The sequence below is a fragment of the Festucalex cinctus genome, chromosome 8, assembly GCF_051991245.1.
Source record: "Festucalex cinctus isolate MCC-2025b chromosome 8, RoL_Fcin_1.0, whole genome shotgun sequence".
Lineage (NCBI taxonomy): Eukaryota > Metazoa > Chordata > Actinopteri > Syngnathiformes > Syngnathidae > Festucalex > Festucalex cinctus.
The window spans coordinates 1,591,153-1,604,948 of NC_135418.1; the positions used below are offsets into that span (position 1 = coordinate 1,591,153).

The 13,796-nt window shown below is 44.2% G+C and overlaps 1 protein-coding gene across 10 annotated transcripts in view; it reads right to left on the bottom strand.

The window, feature by feature from the left end:
• The window catches only part of itpr1b (inositol 1,4,5-trisphosphate receptor, type 1b), a 437,606-nt gene that overhangs the window by 125,955 nt on the left and 297,855 nt on the right, over window positions 1–13,796 (bottom strand). For 7 of the 10 annotated variants that reach the window (XM_077530278.1, XM_077530277.1, XM_077530276.1 and 4 more), the window contains 11 exons: window positions 6,113–6,196; window positions 5,891–6,037; window positions 5,642–5,746; window positions 5,448–5,492; window positions 5,350–5,379; window positions 4,607–4,761; window positions 3,353–3,452; window positions 3,074–3,234; window positions 2,822–2,963; window positions 2,588–2,746; window positions 2,332–2,504 (listed from right to left, as the gene is read on the bottom strand). In XM_077530278.1, coding sequence (XP_077386404.1) covers window positions 2,332–2,504; window positions 2,588–2,746; window positions 2,822–2,963; window positions 3,074–3,234; window positions 3,353–3,452; window positions 4,607–4,761; window positions 5,350–5,379; window positions 5,448–5,492; window positions 5,642–5,746; window positions 5,891–6,037; window positions 6,113–6,196 — 1,301 coding nt within the window. The remainder of the gene's footprint in view (window positions 1–2,331; window positions 2,505–2,587; window positions 2,747–2,821; window positions 2,964–3,073; window positions 3,235–3,352; window positions 3,453–4,606; window positions 4,762–5,349; window positions 5,380–5,447; window positions 5,493–5,641; window positions 5,747–5,890; window positions 6,038–6,112; window positions 6,197–13,796) is intronic. The other 3 variants (XM_077530281.1, XM_077530280.1, XM_077530272.1) reach the window with 1 other exon arrangement.

Consider the following 13,796-nt stretch of genomic DNA (forward strand, 5'->3'; position numbering starts at 1 on the left):
AATGCAATTTTGGTGCTTCTGAATGGTCTAAGGGGAGACTTGGAGCCAGACAGAAGGAAGAGTCATTTCATATCACCCAAGACAAAACTCCTTTCAACTCTGTATTTCCATGCATCTTAACTCATTGACTGCCATTGACGGAAAAAGACGTCAAATAATGCATTTTTGCTGGGCTGGCAGTGAATGTGTTAAACACAATGTGCCAATATATTTTGTGATTATATTGCAGCCTCCTTTTTTCATTTTTTTTTTTTTAAGGCAAATGTTGCTTAAAAATCCATCAATTTTGGTTACATCTCATCTTAAGTCATTGACTGCCATTGATGGAAAAAGACGTCAAATAATGCATTTTTTGCTGGGCTGGCAGTGAATGTGTTAATAATAACAATAATAAATAATAATGCTGATGCTATTTACACACAAACGGGCCAAATTTGAGCATTTCTCCTCCGTTACAGTCAAAGTCAGCAAATCAGATATTTCTTAAAGATGATCCTGAGCAAATAGTCCAAAATTTGAAAAAGCAATGTTAGGGCTGGTTCACACAGCAAGAGTTTAAAATTGTTGGCCGATTTCCAATCTTTGACAGACACCATACGTGAAGAGAAAAAATCCCGGGAGTTACAGTTTTGAACGTACCGTGTGTGGTGTGCAGCCACACCGCACAATCACACACCACACACGAGCCGAGTTCATTCAAGAATGTGACGGGACGTCTCGCAAAACCTCTCGAGATTAAACGTGGCTTCCGAGTCAACATGAGCCGATCCTAGTTTTCAGATGAAAAAGTGGCATTAAAAGAAAAGGTCTTGTTTAGAGGAGTGTAAATGGGCACTGGCGAGACATCGCTTGCCCTCGGCTCGGTGCTGGCGGCGCAGGTTCGCGTCCCATCCGGAGACCACGTTTATTTGTGTAGAATGTGTGAGCACATATAAAAAAATAAATAAATGCAAATAATTTATTAAAAAAATAAAATAAAAACAGTGTAATAGCGTGGGCTCAGACTTTCTGCTGGTCATGACTGTTTTGATTTTGGATTCCACCTCAACGGCTCGCTTTTTGATTGGCTGCACGTCACTGTAAACCGGCTGCGCGGTGGTCTGTCCTCGGGGCACACTGCACACGGAGCAAAGTCGGGCCAAAGCAATCCAACATGTTGGATATCCCTGATTTCAAGTCGGAGGTCCTTCCAAGCACCGATATCGGGAGGTGCCGTGTGTGGTGTCAACACACGGCAGGATTAACCGTTAAGATTATTGCTTGCGTGTCGGCGCGTCCTTACGATTGTTGGGAGGGGAAATTCGGGGCTAAAATCGGGCCAATTCTCCTGCCGTGTGACCCAGGCGATACTCAGGATTGGAACATACTGTACTGCTACATACTTACACAATTGCCACACACTCAGTAAAATCAAACAAAGGGGCCTCTCTTGCAGTTGCTGTCTTCCCTAAAATTATCGAAAGAATAATATTTCTTTCCTGTAACTTAGTAATATGTTTGTTAATCTTCCACTAGCACTTCAACTCAATCATTTCAAACTCTATGGTGCGCTTGCAGTGCATTCCCAATCAGCTCTCCCGCGCGAGAAAAACCCTATTTTGAATAACACCACTTTCACACGTTGACAATAATGAGCGAGATAAGCATTTAGTGCCCACTGTCCAAGAATGAGAACCTAGTAAAAGATTGCAAATTTGCAATCTTAACAAATTGCGTACGTATCCACCAAGCGTACAAGAAGTGTGTTTGAGTGAACAAACGTTCAATTTATCATCTGCTATTGACAATTCCGAGATTACGTTCCAAGTCAAAATGGTGGTCTTATGTTTTATTCGAGGAGGGTTTGAACTTGGATTTATTCCACTAGAAGTGTCCCAGTTCCGCCCTCAAAACGTCTGAGGAAAATATATGTAAAGAACAAAGTTGGCTGATTGATCTTGTATTAAGATTAGCATTAAACGCTTTGAGGTCAGAAATGACAAAATTCGAGTGGGATAAGTCAAATTTTCCACATTCCTCAGATGTTTTCAGTGAAAATATAACCTCCCCTCATTGAAAAGCATTGGACTTTGGATAATTGTAATTTGATTTGTGAGGATTATATTGATTGAAAATGTGGTGAAATGTTGTTTAACTACTATAACAATATGTCTGGTTTGTATGCTAGTCACAGACAAAAGCAATACAATACACCATGGAAATGAAGCATTGCATTGTGGAAATATAAGAAATGCCCGGATGTTCGGAATTGTCAATTTACGATCCCAGTAAACCCCACTTTCTGCCATTTTACAATAGCAGCCAGAACTCCTCCCATTCTCTCAAATTCACCTTGGCTCCCGATTCTTCCTCACAAGAGTGACAAATGTGTCTATCTCTGCAGCAGTAATATGTTTCTCCAGCAACTTCCGGTTGTTGTGCAGTAGAGCAGTTATTGTGTCTTCTGCAAGCACATCGTAGCCTATTTGCTTCTGCATGAAGCGAAATTGCTTGGCAATATATTCCTGTAAAAAGACGACGAGAGGATACTGTAATTACCAAAGAATGAAGGCCATTAAGTCAAAGTGAAGCAGTCGTGTTCACTCACCTGGTTCTTTCTGTAGTCCTGCTGAGAGTGACGTAAGACTCTGTAGCAAAGCCTACAAATGTGTCGAAAAGGAGCATGCCGTTGATCACCCAGCTCCTCTAGGCGCAACATAGGACCATCACCACTGTCTGTGAAAGGGGCTTGAAGAAGTTTGAAGATCTACACAAACAGTTAAAGATAAGCTCTTGAAAACATTTAAAATTCTTGAAGTACTTCCTGTGGATTGAAACAAACCTGCTTCAGGATATTCTGCTCTCTCATGAGTTTTTGTCTTTCTCTGTTAGGTTTGTTCACCATGATCTCCAAAACATCCTGCCCACTGTTTGGAATGTCCACTACAAAGAAGACTAGATCTTCTAGAAGCTTGGTCACAAACCTGGAGAGAGTATGTGCGGGTATGTTATAAAACATACAGCATAGCTAGAACATAGATGTAATTTCAAATACAATGAAAAGCTGCTTGAAAATTAACACTGTAGTGTTTACCTTCTTTCATTCTGCGTAATGGTACCCTTTTCCAGTTTGCCTGCTATTGACGCCAATACTTTACTTGCATCGTTGGCTAAGTCTAAATCCCGCACCTCTGCTGGTGGCACTGGTACAATGGCAAAAGCCTCCTTGTCTTCTTTCACTGCGGAAGTTCCAATCTGAAGATATTGAACATGTTTCATATAAATATACTGCATTTATCTACCTGATAACTGACAAGACTTTTTTTTTATTTTATTTTATTTTTTTTTTATTATTTTTTTTAATTAGACTCACTCTTAACATAACAGGCTTTTCCTCTTCTTTGTCAATGGGGATGTTGGTGCTGTGAACCCACGTGTTGGTGCACAAGTGCTTTAGCCGCACATAGGAACTCCTAGAAATTACAACAATGGAAGAACGGAGCAATAAAGCATGTGAAATGTTTAATTCTATAACGAATTAATGTCGGCATTGATTAGAAAGGATAGAATTCTAAAGCTAATCCACAAAAATTAGTGATTGTGAAATTGAATTGTTATAAAGTTGAATTGAAATTTACATACTAACTATTAAAAAAATCATTGAGCATTGGTGAAACAAATGAAAAAAAGAATAAAATAGGAAATCACTAAAAAAATGTGATTATAATAGGAACAAGATGTATTAACAATATAAAAAAAGCCATTTCTCATATTCCGCAAGTCTCTATTGATAGCCAATAATCAGCTCTAAAGTTTTGGCAAATGGGTGGCCATTTTTATTTTTATTTCTGGAGCTGATGAATGTAACAAGTAAAGTAACCTCTAATCTATACTTTAGTTACTGGTGAAATCAAATAATCGGTAAAGTAACCAAGATACTTTTAAATCCTGTAATAAGTAACTAAATTACTTTTTCAAGGTAACTATATCAACCCTGTAATTAACTCAGTGCAGAATACCGGTATTTATGGGGTATTACCATTTGTTATTTGCAGCATGTGCCTGACAATGGGATAGAGTAGAAGCTTTTCAGCTATGAACACTACTGTTCCAAAATATGATATTTTGCGACTGGTTTTCTATCTCTAAATGTATCGTGATTGTGTGGTGACCAGTTCACGGTGTAGTCTGACTTTTGCCCAACAATCAGCTGGAATAGGCCCCAGTTGCAGCAGTTTACCAAATAAATAATGTATAGATATTTGTATATTATTTGGCAGACAGGAAAAAACAACAACAACAACTTATTTCGCTCAATGCACCAAGGACAGTGAAAAAGGGTATTAGATCAGGGTTGCCCAATTCCGGTCCTCGAGGGCCACAGTACTCCAGGTTTTCCATTTTTCCGCCTACCAACACACCTGACTCATATAATGAGCTCATCAGTGTGCCTGATAACGATCCTTATCATTAGAATCAGGTGCTGGTAGGCGGAAAAATGGAAACCCTGCAGTACTGCGGCCCTCGAGGACTGGAATTGGGCAACCCTGTATTAGATACATAGATATGATATAAGTTGTGGATGTATAAAGTGGCAAATGTTTCTTCTAACGTGTTTAATTTGTACCTGGGCACCATTGAGTCTCCGCCTCTCAAAGTGGTGGGGTCTAATTCAAAGATGGACGAAATGTCCATGCCATCTGGGACTGGGACAAGGGTGTACATGATTTTCTCTTGAGGGGCCCGTAGACGGCCACGTAAAGCTTCATTATCTGCATCCAGCTGGATGAAGAAAATGAAGAATGTAAGAAAGACCTCCAGCCACAACCATGCACTCAAGTTAAGAAAATGTTGATGTCTGACATGTTTTGTTATATATATGATAATTATAACTATTAGGGGTGTGCCAAAAAAAAATCGATTCATAAAAGAATTGAGATTTTCATTTATTAATCGAATCGATATTAATATCCAAAAATCGATTTTATTTAAATTAGAAATGAAGAAGAAGGGGAAAAGGCAGTTGTAGCCTACATGCTGTTTTGACACAATACAAAATTAATACAAAATTTTAAAAAAAGATACTTTGTCTCTATTTGTCATTTTGTCCTGCAAAGCAGACTGAAGTAGATCATGACAATGTTGTGCATATCTGTAAATTGAAACAGAAATCATTTGTCAATCAAATAATTTTGAATCGAAAATTGTTTGAATCGAGTCGAAAATCGATTCTGGATCGAATCGTAGACCCAAAAATCATAATCGAATCGAATTGTGAGACAGTCAAAGATTCCCAGCCCCGAATAATTATGCACATTTGGGGGGACAATCCATTTGTATTTATTTATTTGTAATTTATGTATATCTTACCTGGAAATTAAAAGGCGTGAAGTCTACCACCTAGAGCAGAAAGCAGAAAGACAATCATAATAGTGGAAGGCCAATCAACAGTCATCAAACTGACTTACTGCAGATCGCTGCTCAACACTCTCTTCCTCAAAGTCAGGGTTCACCTGTCAAACAAACCACAAAGCAAGTAACTACTTGTGATTACTGAGCATGGAATTTACCTCCGTACCTTAGCCAGTTTATTATTAAAGAACATTTTTTTGCTACGTAGTAAACAATTAGAAAAGTAAGAAATAAAGGTGGAGACACACACCTCACTCACCTCTGCAGCCAAATAGCAACCAGTTGCCAAATGTTTAAACCTGAACAGACTGTTCCAATAGCCTGCACCTCCCCGACATGGGTCATGGTGGACCACCTGCAAAGGTCAAAATGTAAGACAAACTTGTGGACTTTACTGTTCGTTTGTTATCTTTAAAAAAATGTAAACCAGTGTCAACAACAATGCTTTTTCCTCCTTCTCGCACCTTGCAAAAAAAGAAAGACAAAGAACATACATCACCTCTACTTCCCAGAGTGCCTTGCTGCTGGTGGCAGATGTGGCAGATTGGCGGCCTGTTGTTCTAAGGAACACATATTGCTTCTTTCTGTGGTCGTCACATGTGAGGAACTTTTCCTGCTCTGCGTGGAACAACCGAACAACATCTCCCTGCCATTGCAAATGTATTTTAGAGGGGGTACGCTCTGTCATGTATGTCACTAAATATAATAGCAATGCACTAACCCCTTTGAGGATGGTTTCCTTGTTGTCACTCCATTTCATGAATAAAACAACTTTCCAACTTGTGTTGCAATTTACAGAATTAACCTAGATAAAAGATGGAAAACAAAACAGAGGCCATGTATTAAAATTGTTACGATGGGAGTGTGATGGATGGACCCAGAGGCGGAAAAACCAGGCAGGGAAAAGGATGACAGTAACTAGTGTAACTTTATTGATGGGCTGAAACGTGGGTAGACTTGACGTGACGAACGGGGGCAGAACTGGCATGACGAACGGGGGCAAATGAGGCATGACGAACATGGACTGACTCAGCGTGGACAGATGGAGACTTGGCGTGGACAGATGGAGTCTTGGCGGGGACAGATGCGGAGACTTGGCGTGGACAGATGCGGAGACTTGGTGTGGACAGATGCGGAGACTTGGCGTAGACTTGGCGTGGACAGTTGCGGAGACTTGGCGTAGACAGATGCGGAGACTTGGCGTAGACAGATGCGGAGACTTGCCGTGGACAGATGCAGAGACTTGCCGTGGACAGATGCTGATACTTGGCGTGGACAGATGCTGATACTTGGCGCGGCGAGATGCTGATACTTGGCGCGGCGAGATACTGATACTTGGCGCGGCGAGATGCTGATACTTGGCGCGGCGAGATGCTGATACTTGGCACGGCGAGATGCTGATACTTGGCGTGGCGAGGATGACTTGGAAGACGTGGAAGACTTGGCGTGGCGTGGCGTGGATGACTTGGAAGACTTGGCGTGGCGCGGATGACTTGGAAGACTTGACGTGGCGTGGATGACTTGAAGACTCGACGTGGCGTGGATGACTTGAAGACTTGACGTGGCGTGGATGACTTTAAGACTCGACGTGGCGTGGATGACTTTGAAGACTTGACTTGGCGTGGCTGACTTGAAGACTTGGCATGGCGTGGATGACTTGACTACAACATACAAACATGAAACGTGCACCGTATAACATGCAACATTCAACATCTAACATTCAAACAATGCTCCCATACCCGCGTGAGAAAAACACCACTCCCTTATACCAACACTAATGACACTAACAGGACACACCTGGGAGACACAGCAGGCAGGGGGCACTAATTAGGTCACACAAACGGGGAGGGAAGGCACACACAGGTGGACAAGGTTAACAGTGACGAGACTAGGGGAGACAAAACTGGACAAAAGACAACAAACACCCAAAACCAAACTAAAACCCAACCACCCAACACAGAAACATGACACTACCCCCCCACCAAGGGACGGCTCCCAGACGTCCCAAAACAAACAAACCAAAAAAAATAGCCAAAACTGGGAAGCCGGGGACGGGAACGGGAGCAAAACTCTGCCCCTAATCAGGGTACGTATATGAGGCCACTAAGGGGTGAAAGACAGCCTTACAAAAGTTCATGAAATCCGCATCAGAGGGCGGCCCAGGAGGCTCAAAGGCTCAAAGGGCGGAAACATGGGTGGCGCCGCCAAGGGCCGGTCCCCGTGGTGGACCCGTCTCTTGCGCTGCCTGGCGCTGGGTGCCGGAGCGGCCGCCGTGACTGCGCTGCCCGGGGGGGACCCCAGGCCTGGAAACTCTGTCTGGGGCAGAGACGAGGAAGCTGGGGACTTGAGCTGGGGCTGAGACGAGGAAGCTGGGGACTTGAGCTGGGGCTGAGACGAGGAAGCTGGGGACTTGAGCTGGGGCTGAGACGAGGAAGCTGGGGACTTGAGCTGGGGCTGAGACGAGGAAGCTGGGGACTTGAGCTGGGGCTGAGACGAGGAAGCTGGGGACTTGAGCTGGGGCTGAGACGATGACGCTGGGGACACGGGCGGGGGCAGAGATGATGAAGCTTGAGAAGGCGGCAACTCTGCCATGACGAGGAGACTTGTGACGACCGCAATTGGCCGCGACAAGGGGACCTGAGACGCCAGGGGCTGCGTCGCCCCAGAGCAGAGAGGCCAGGGACTGCGTCGGCCAGGGACAGAGAGGCCAGGGGCTGCAGTATGGCGTTAGATTTGTGCCACAATTCCGCAAGCGTAATGGGAAGTACCGTGTGCAAAAGGCGTGTTTCGTGCGTACCAAAAATGTGTTTCGTACGTACAAAATGTGTTTCGTGCATACAAAAAATGTGTTTCGTACGTACAAAATGTGTTTCGTGCGTACAAAACAGTCCTCGCGCTCGCTCGCTACGTCTGTCCTCTACACATACAAAACTTTGATTTACGCTTACGAAGCATGGGTCGAGGCGTAATATTTGTGCCACAATTCTTAACCAATCAGGAGTCGGACAAGAGAGCAAATCCTGATTGGCTGTTTAATATCCAATCAGGCAGAACTTTGACAACGTGTCGTCACGCCGCGTTGCATCATGGATGTTTCTTCGTTTTTTGTTTTGTTTTGTTTTGTTTTTTTGTGTTTTGTTTTGTTTACTAGCACTCGGTGCTTCCCTGTTGGTATTTTTATCTGCATTTCTGCTGACTTTTATTTACTTAACAAACGTTTTGTTATGTTACGGGGTGAAGCAGCTCCCAACTGCTTTGCTGCTTCACGGAAGACAAGTTTTAGCCCTCATGGGACCGTTGGATGACCGTTTGGGGGGGAGAAGCTAGCTTCCGAATCGAAGACTACTTCCAACATTTTCATTACGGTAAGTAGCATAAAAGGTCTGCATCTTTTAACTTTGCCACTATCACACACAGACTTCCAAGACAAGCAAAATTTTATGTGATAGTTACATACACAACATTGGACTTCTGTGCTCGTCACGGTTTGTCCATAACGAACACCATGTTCAAACATAGGGGTGTCCATATGTGCACTTGGCACCAGGACACCCTAGGCCGCAGTTCGATGATCGACTTTGTAGTCGTGTCATCGGATTTGCGGCCGCATGTTTTGGACACTCGGGTGAAGAGAGGGGCGGAGCTGTCAACTGATCACCACCTGGTGATGTGTTGGCTCCGATGGTGGGGGAAGATGCCGGTCCGACCTGGCAGACTCAAACGTATTGTGAGGGTTTGCTGGGAACGTCTGGCGGAATCCCCTGTCAGAAAGAGTTTCAATGCCCACCTCCGGCAGAACTTCTCCCTTGTCTCGGGGGAGGCGGGGGACATTGAGTCCGAATGGGCCATGTTCCGCGCCTCCATTGTTGAGGCGGCCGATCGGAGCTGTGGCCGTAAGGTGGTCGGTGCCTGTCGCGACGGCAATCCTCGAACCCGCTGGTGGACACCAGCGGTAAGGGATGCCGTCAAGCTGAAGAAGGAGTCCTATCGGGCCTTTTTGGCCTGTCGGACTCCGGAGGCAGCTGACAGGTACCGGATGGCCAAGCGGAACGCGGCTTCGGCGGTTGCTGAGGCAAAAACTCGGGATTGGGAGGAGTTCGGTGAGGCCATGGAAAACGACTTCCGGACGGCTTCGAGGAAATTCTGGTCCACCATCCGGCGTCTCAGGAGAGGAAAGCAGTGCACCATTAACACTGTGTATAGTGGCGATGGGGTGCTGCTGACCTCGACTCGGGACGTCGTGAAGCGGTGGGGGGAATACTTCGAAGACCTTCTCAATTCCACCGACACGTCTTCCTTTGAGGAAGCAGAGTCTGGGGACTCTGGGGTGGGCACTCCTATCTCTGGGGTCGAAGTCACTGAGGTGGTTGGAAAGCTCCTTGGTGGCAGAGCCCCGGGGGTGGATGAGATCCGCCCGGAGTTCCTAAAGACTCTGGATGTTGTGGGGCTGTCGTGGTTGACACGCCTCTACAACATCGCGTGGACATCGGGGACAGTGCCTCTGGATTGGCAGACCGGGGTGGTGGTCCCCCTTTTTAAGAAGGGGGATCGGAGGGTGTGCTCCAACTACAGAGGGATCACACTCCTCAGCCTCCCTGGTAAGGTCTATTCAGGGGTGCTGGAGAGGAGGGTCCGTCGGGAGGTCGAATCTCGGATTCAGGAGGAGCAGTGTGGTTTTCGTCCTGGCCGTGGAACAGTGGACCAGCTCTACACCCTCAGCAGGATCCTTGAGGGTGCGTGGGAGTTCGCTCAACCAGTCCACATGTGTTTTGTGGATTTGGAGAAGGCGTTCGACCGTGTCCCTCGGGGAGTCCTGTGGGTGGTGCTTCGGGAGTACGGGGTACCGGGCCTCCTGATACAGGCTGTTCGGTCCCTGTACAACCGTTGCCAGAGTTTGGTCCGCATTGCCGGCAGTAAGTCGGATTCGTTTCCGGTGAGGGTTGGACTCCGCCAAGGTTGCCCTTTGTCACCGATTCTGTTCATAACTTTTATGGACAGAATTTCTAGGCGCAGCCGAGGCGTTGAGGGGTTCCGGTTCGGTGGCCTCAGCATTGCATCTCTGTTCTTTGCAGTTGATGTGGTGCTGTTGGCTTCATCAGGCCGGGGCCTCCAACTCTCACTGGAGCGGTTCGCAGCCGAGTGTGAAGCGGTTGGGATGAGGATCAGGACCTCCAAATCCGAGACCATGGTCCTCAGTCGGAAAAGGGTGGAGTGTCGTCTGCAGGTCGGGGATGAGATCCTGCCCCAAGTGGAGGAGTTCAAGTATCTTGGGGTCTTGTTCACGAGTGAGGGCAGGATGGAACGGGAGATCGACAGGCGGATCGGTGCAGCGTCTGCAGTGATGCGGACTCTGTATCGGTCCGTCGTGGTAAAGAAAGAGCTGAGCCAAAAGGCAAAGCACTCGATTTACCGGTCGATCTACGTTCCGACCCTCACCTATGGTCATGAGCTGTGGGTCATGACCGAAAAAACGAGATCCCGGATACAAGCGGCCGAAATGAGTTTCCTCCGCAGGGTGTCCGGGCTCTCCCTTAGAGATAGGGTGAGAAGCTCGGTCATCCGGGAGGGACTCAGAGTCGAGCCGCTGCTCCTCCGCGTTGAGAGGAGCCAGCTGAGGTGGCTCGGGCATCTGGTTCGGATGCCTCCTGGACGCCTCCCTGGGGAGGTGTTCCGGGCATGTCCCACCGGTGGGAGGCCCCGGGGACGATCCAGGACATGCTGGAGAGACTATGTCTCTCGGCTGGCCTGGGAGCGCCTTGGGATCCCACCGGAGGAGCTGGTTGAAGTGGCTGGGGAGAGGGAAGTCTGGGTTTCCCTCCTGAAGCTGCTGCCCCCGCGACCCGACCCCGGATAAGCGGAAGAAGATGGATGGATGGATGAGCACAAAAAACAAAAACACAAGACATCAAACAAACAGTATACTGTTAATGCCCGTAAGGAACTGCGGTCAAGCCAGCCGCCACTCGAAAAGACGAAGTCAAGCCAGCCGCCCCAACGGTTGTTAATACTGTGCATTACGGTAACATGCCGACGTGCCCCTGCGTTGGCCACCTTCAAATGAGTTTTATTTTGAAATGCAACATCAGATTTTGTTTAAAGTCCTTTGGTTGGATACCTGGGGTGGTGTAGTGTCCCCTAGACCTGGTCTGGTCCTGGGATAACAAACCATGAATTTTTAATGATTTTTTTAAATCAGTAATAATAGTCGAGATTAAAATTTTCAAATGAGTTTTATTTTGAAATGCAACATCAGATTTTGTTTAAAGTACTTTGGTTGGATACCTGGGGTGGTGTAGTGTCCCTTAGAACTGGTCTGGTCCTGGGATAACAAACCATGAATTTTTAATGATTTTTTTGAAATCAGGGATTAATGTCGAGATTTCAATTTTCAAATGAGTTTTATTTTGAAATTCAACATCAGATTTTGTTCAAAGTACTTTGGCTGGATACCTGGGATGGTGTAGTGTCCCTTAGAACTGGTCTGGTCCTGGGATAACAAACCATGAATTTTTAATGATTTTTTAAAATCAGGGATTATAGTCGAGATTTCAATTTTCAAAACAGTTTTATTTTGAAATGCAACATCAGATTTTGTTTAAAGTCCTTTGGTTGGATACCTGGGGTGGTGTAGTGTCCTTAGAACTGGTCTGGTCCTGGGATAACAAACCATGAATTTTTAATGATTTTTTTAAATCAGGGATTAATATAGAGATTTAAATTTTCAAAAGAGTTTTATTTTGAAATGCAACATCAGATTTTGTTCAAAGTAGTTTGGCTGGATACCTGGGGTGCTGTAGTGTCCCCTAGAACTGGTCTGGTCCTGGGATAACAAACCATGAATTTTTAATGATTTTTTTTAAATCAGCAATAATAGTCGAGATTTAAATTTTCAAATGAGTTTTATTTTGAAATGCAACATCAGATTTTGTTTAAAGTCCTTTGGTTGGATACCTGGGGTGGTGTAGTGTCCCTTAGAACTGGTCTGGTCCTGGGATAAAAAAAACATGAATTTTTAATGATTTTTTGAAATCAGGGATTAATGTCGAGATTTCAATTTTTAAAATGAGTTTTATTTTGAAATGCAACATCAGATTTTGTTCAAAGTACTTTGGCTGGATACCTGGGGTGCTGTAGTGTCCCTCAGAACTGGTCTGGTCCTGGGATAACAAACCATGAATTTTTAATGATTTTTTAAAATCAGGGATTAATGTCGGAAAATACATTTTTCAAAAGAGTTTTATTTTGAAATGCAACATCAGATTTTGTTCACAGTAGTTTGGCTGGATACCTGGGGTGCTGTAGTGTCCCCTAGAACTGGTCAGGTCCTGGGATAACAAACCATGAATTTTTAATGATTTTTTGAAATCAGCAATAATAGTCGAGATTTAAATTTTCAAATGGGTTTTATTTTGAAATGCAACATCAGATTTTGTTTAAAGTACTTTGGTTGGATACCTGGGGTGGTGTAGTGTCCCTTAGAACTGGTCTGGTCCTGGGATAACAAACCATGAATTTTTAATGATTTTTTTAAATCAGCAATAATAGTCGAGATTAAAATTTTCAAATGAGTTTTATTTTGAAATGCAACATCAGATTTTGTTTAAAGTCCTTTGGTTGGATACCTGGGGTGGTGTAGTGTGCCTTAGAACTGGTCTGGTCCTGGGATAACAAACCATGAATTTTTAATGATTTTTTTAAATTAGCAATAATAGTCGAGATTTAAATTTTCAAAAGAGTTTTATTTTGAAATGCAAAATCAGATTTTGTTCAAAGTACTTTGGCTGGATACCTGGGGTGCTGTAGTGTCCCTTAGAACTGGTCTGGTCCTGGGATAACAAACCATGAATTTTTAATGATTTTTTTAAATCAGCAATAATAGTCGAGATTTTAATTTTCAAATGAGTTTTATTTTGAAATGCAACATCAGATTTTGTTCAAAGTACTTTGGCTGGATACCTGGGATGGTGTAGTGTCCCTTCGAACTGGTCTGGTCCTAGAATAACAAACCATGGATTTTAATGATTTTTTTAAATTAGCAATAATAGTCGAGATTTAAATTTTCAAAAGAGTTTTATTTTGAAATTCAACATCAGATTTTGTTCAAAGTACTTTGGCTGGATACCTGGGGTGCTGTAGTGTCCCCTAGAACTGGTCCGGTCCTGGGATAACAAACCATGAATTTTTAATGATTTTTTTAAATTAGCAATAATAGTCGAGATTTAAATTTTCAAAAGAGTTTTATTTTGAAATGCAAAATCAGATTTTGTTCAAAGTACTTTGGCTGGATACCTGGGGTGCTGTAGTGTCCCTTAGAACTGGTCTGGTCCTGGGATAACAAACCATGAATTTGTAATGATTTTTTTAAATCAGCAATAATAGTCGAGATTTTAATTTTCAAATGAGTT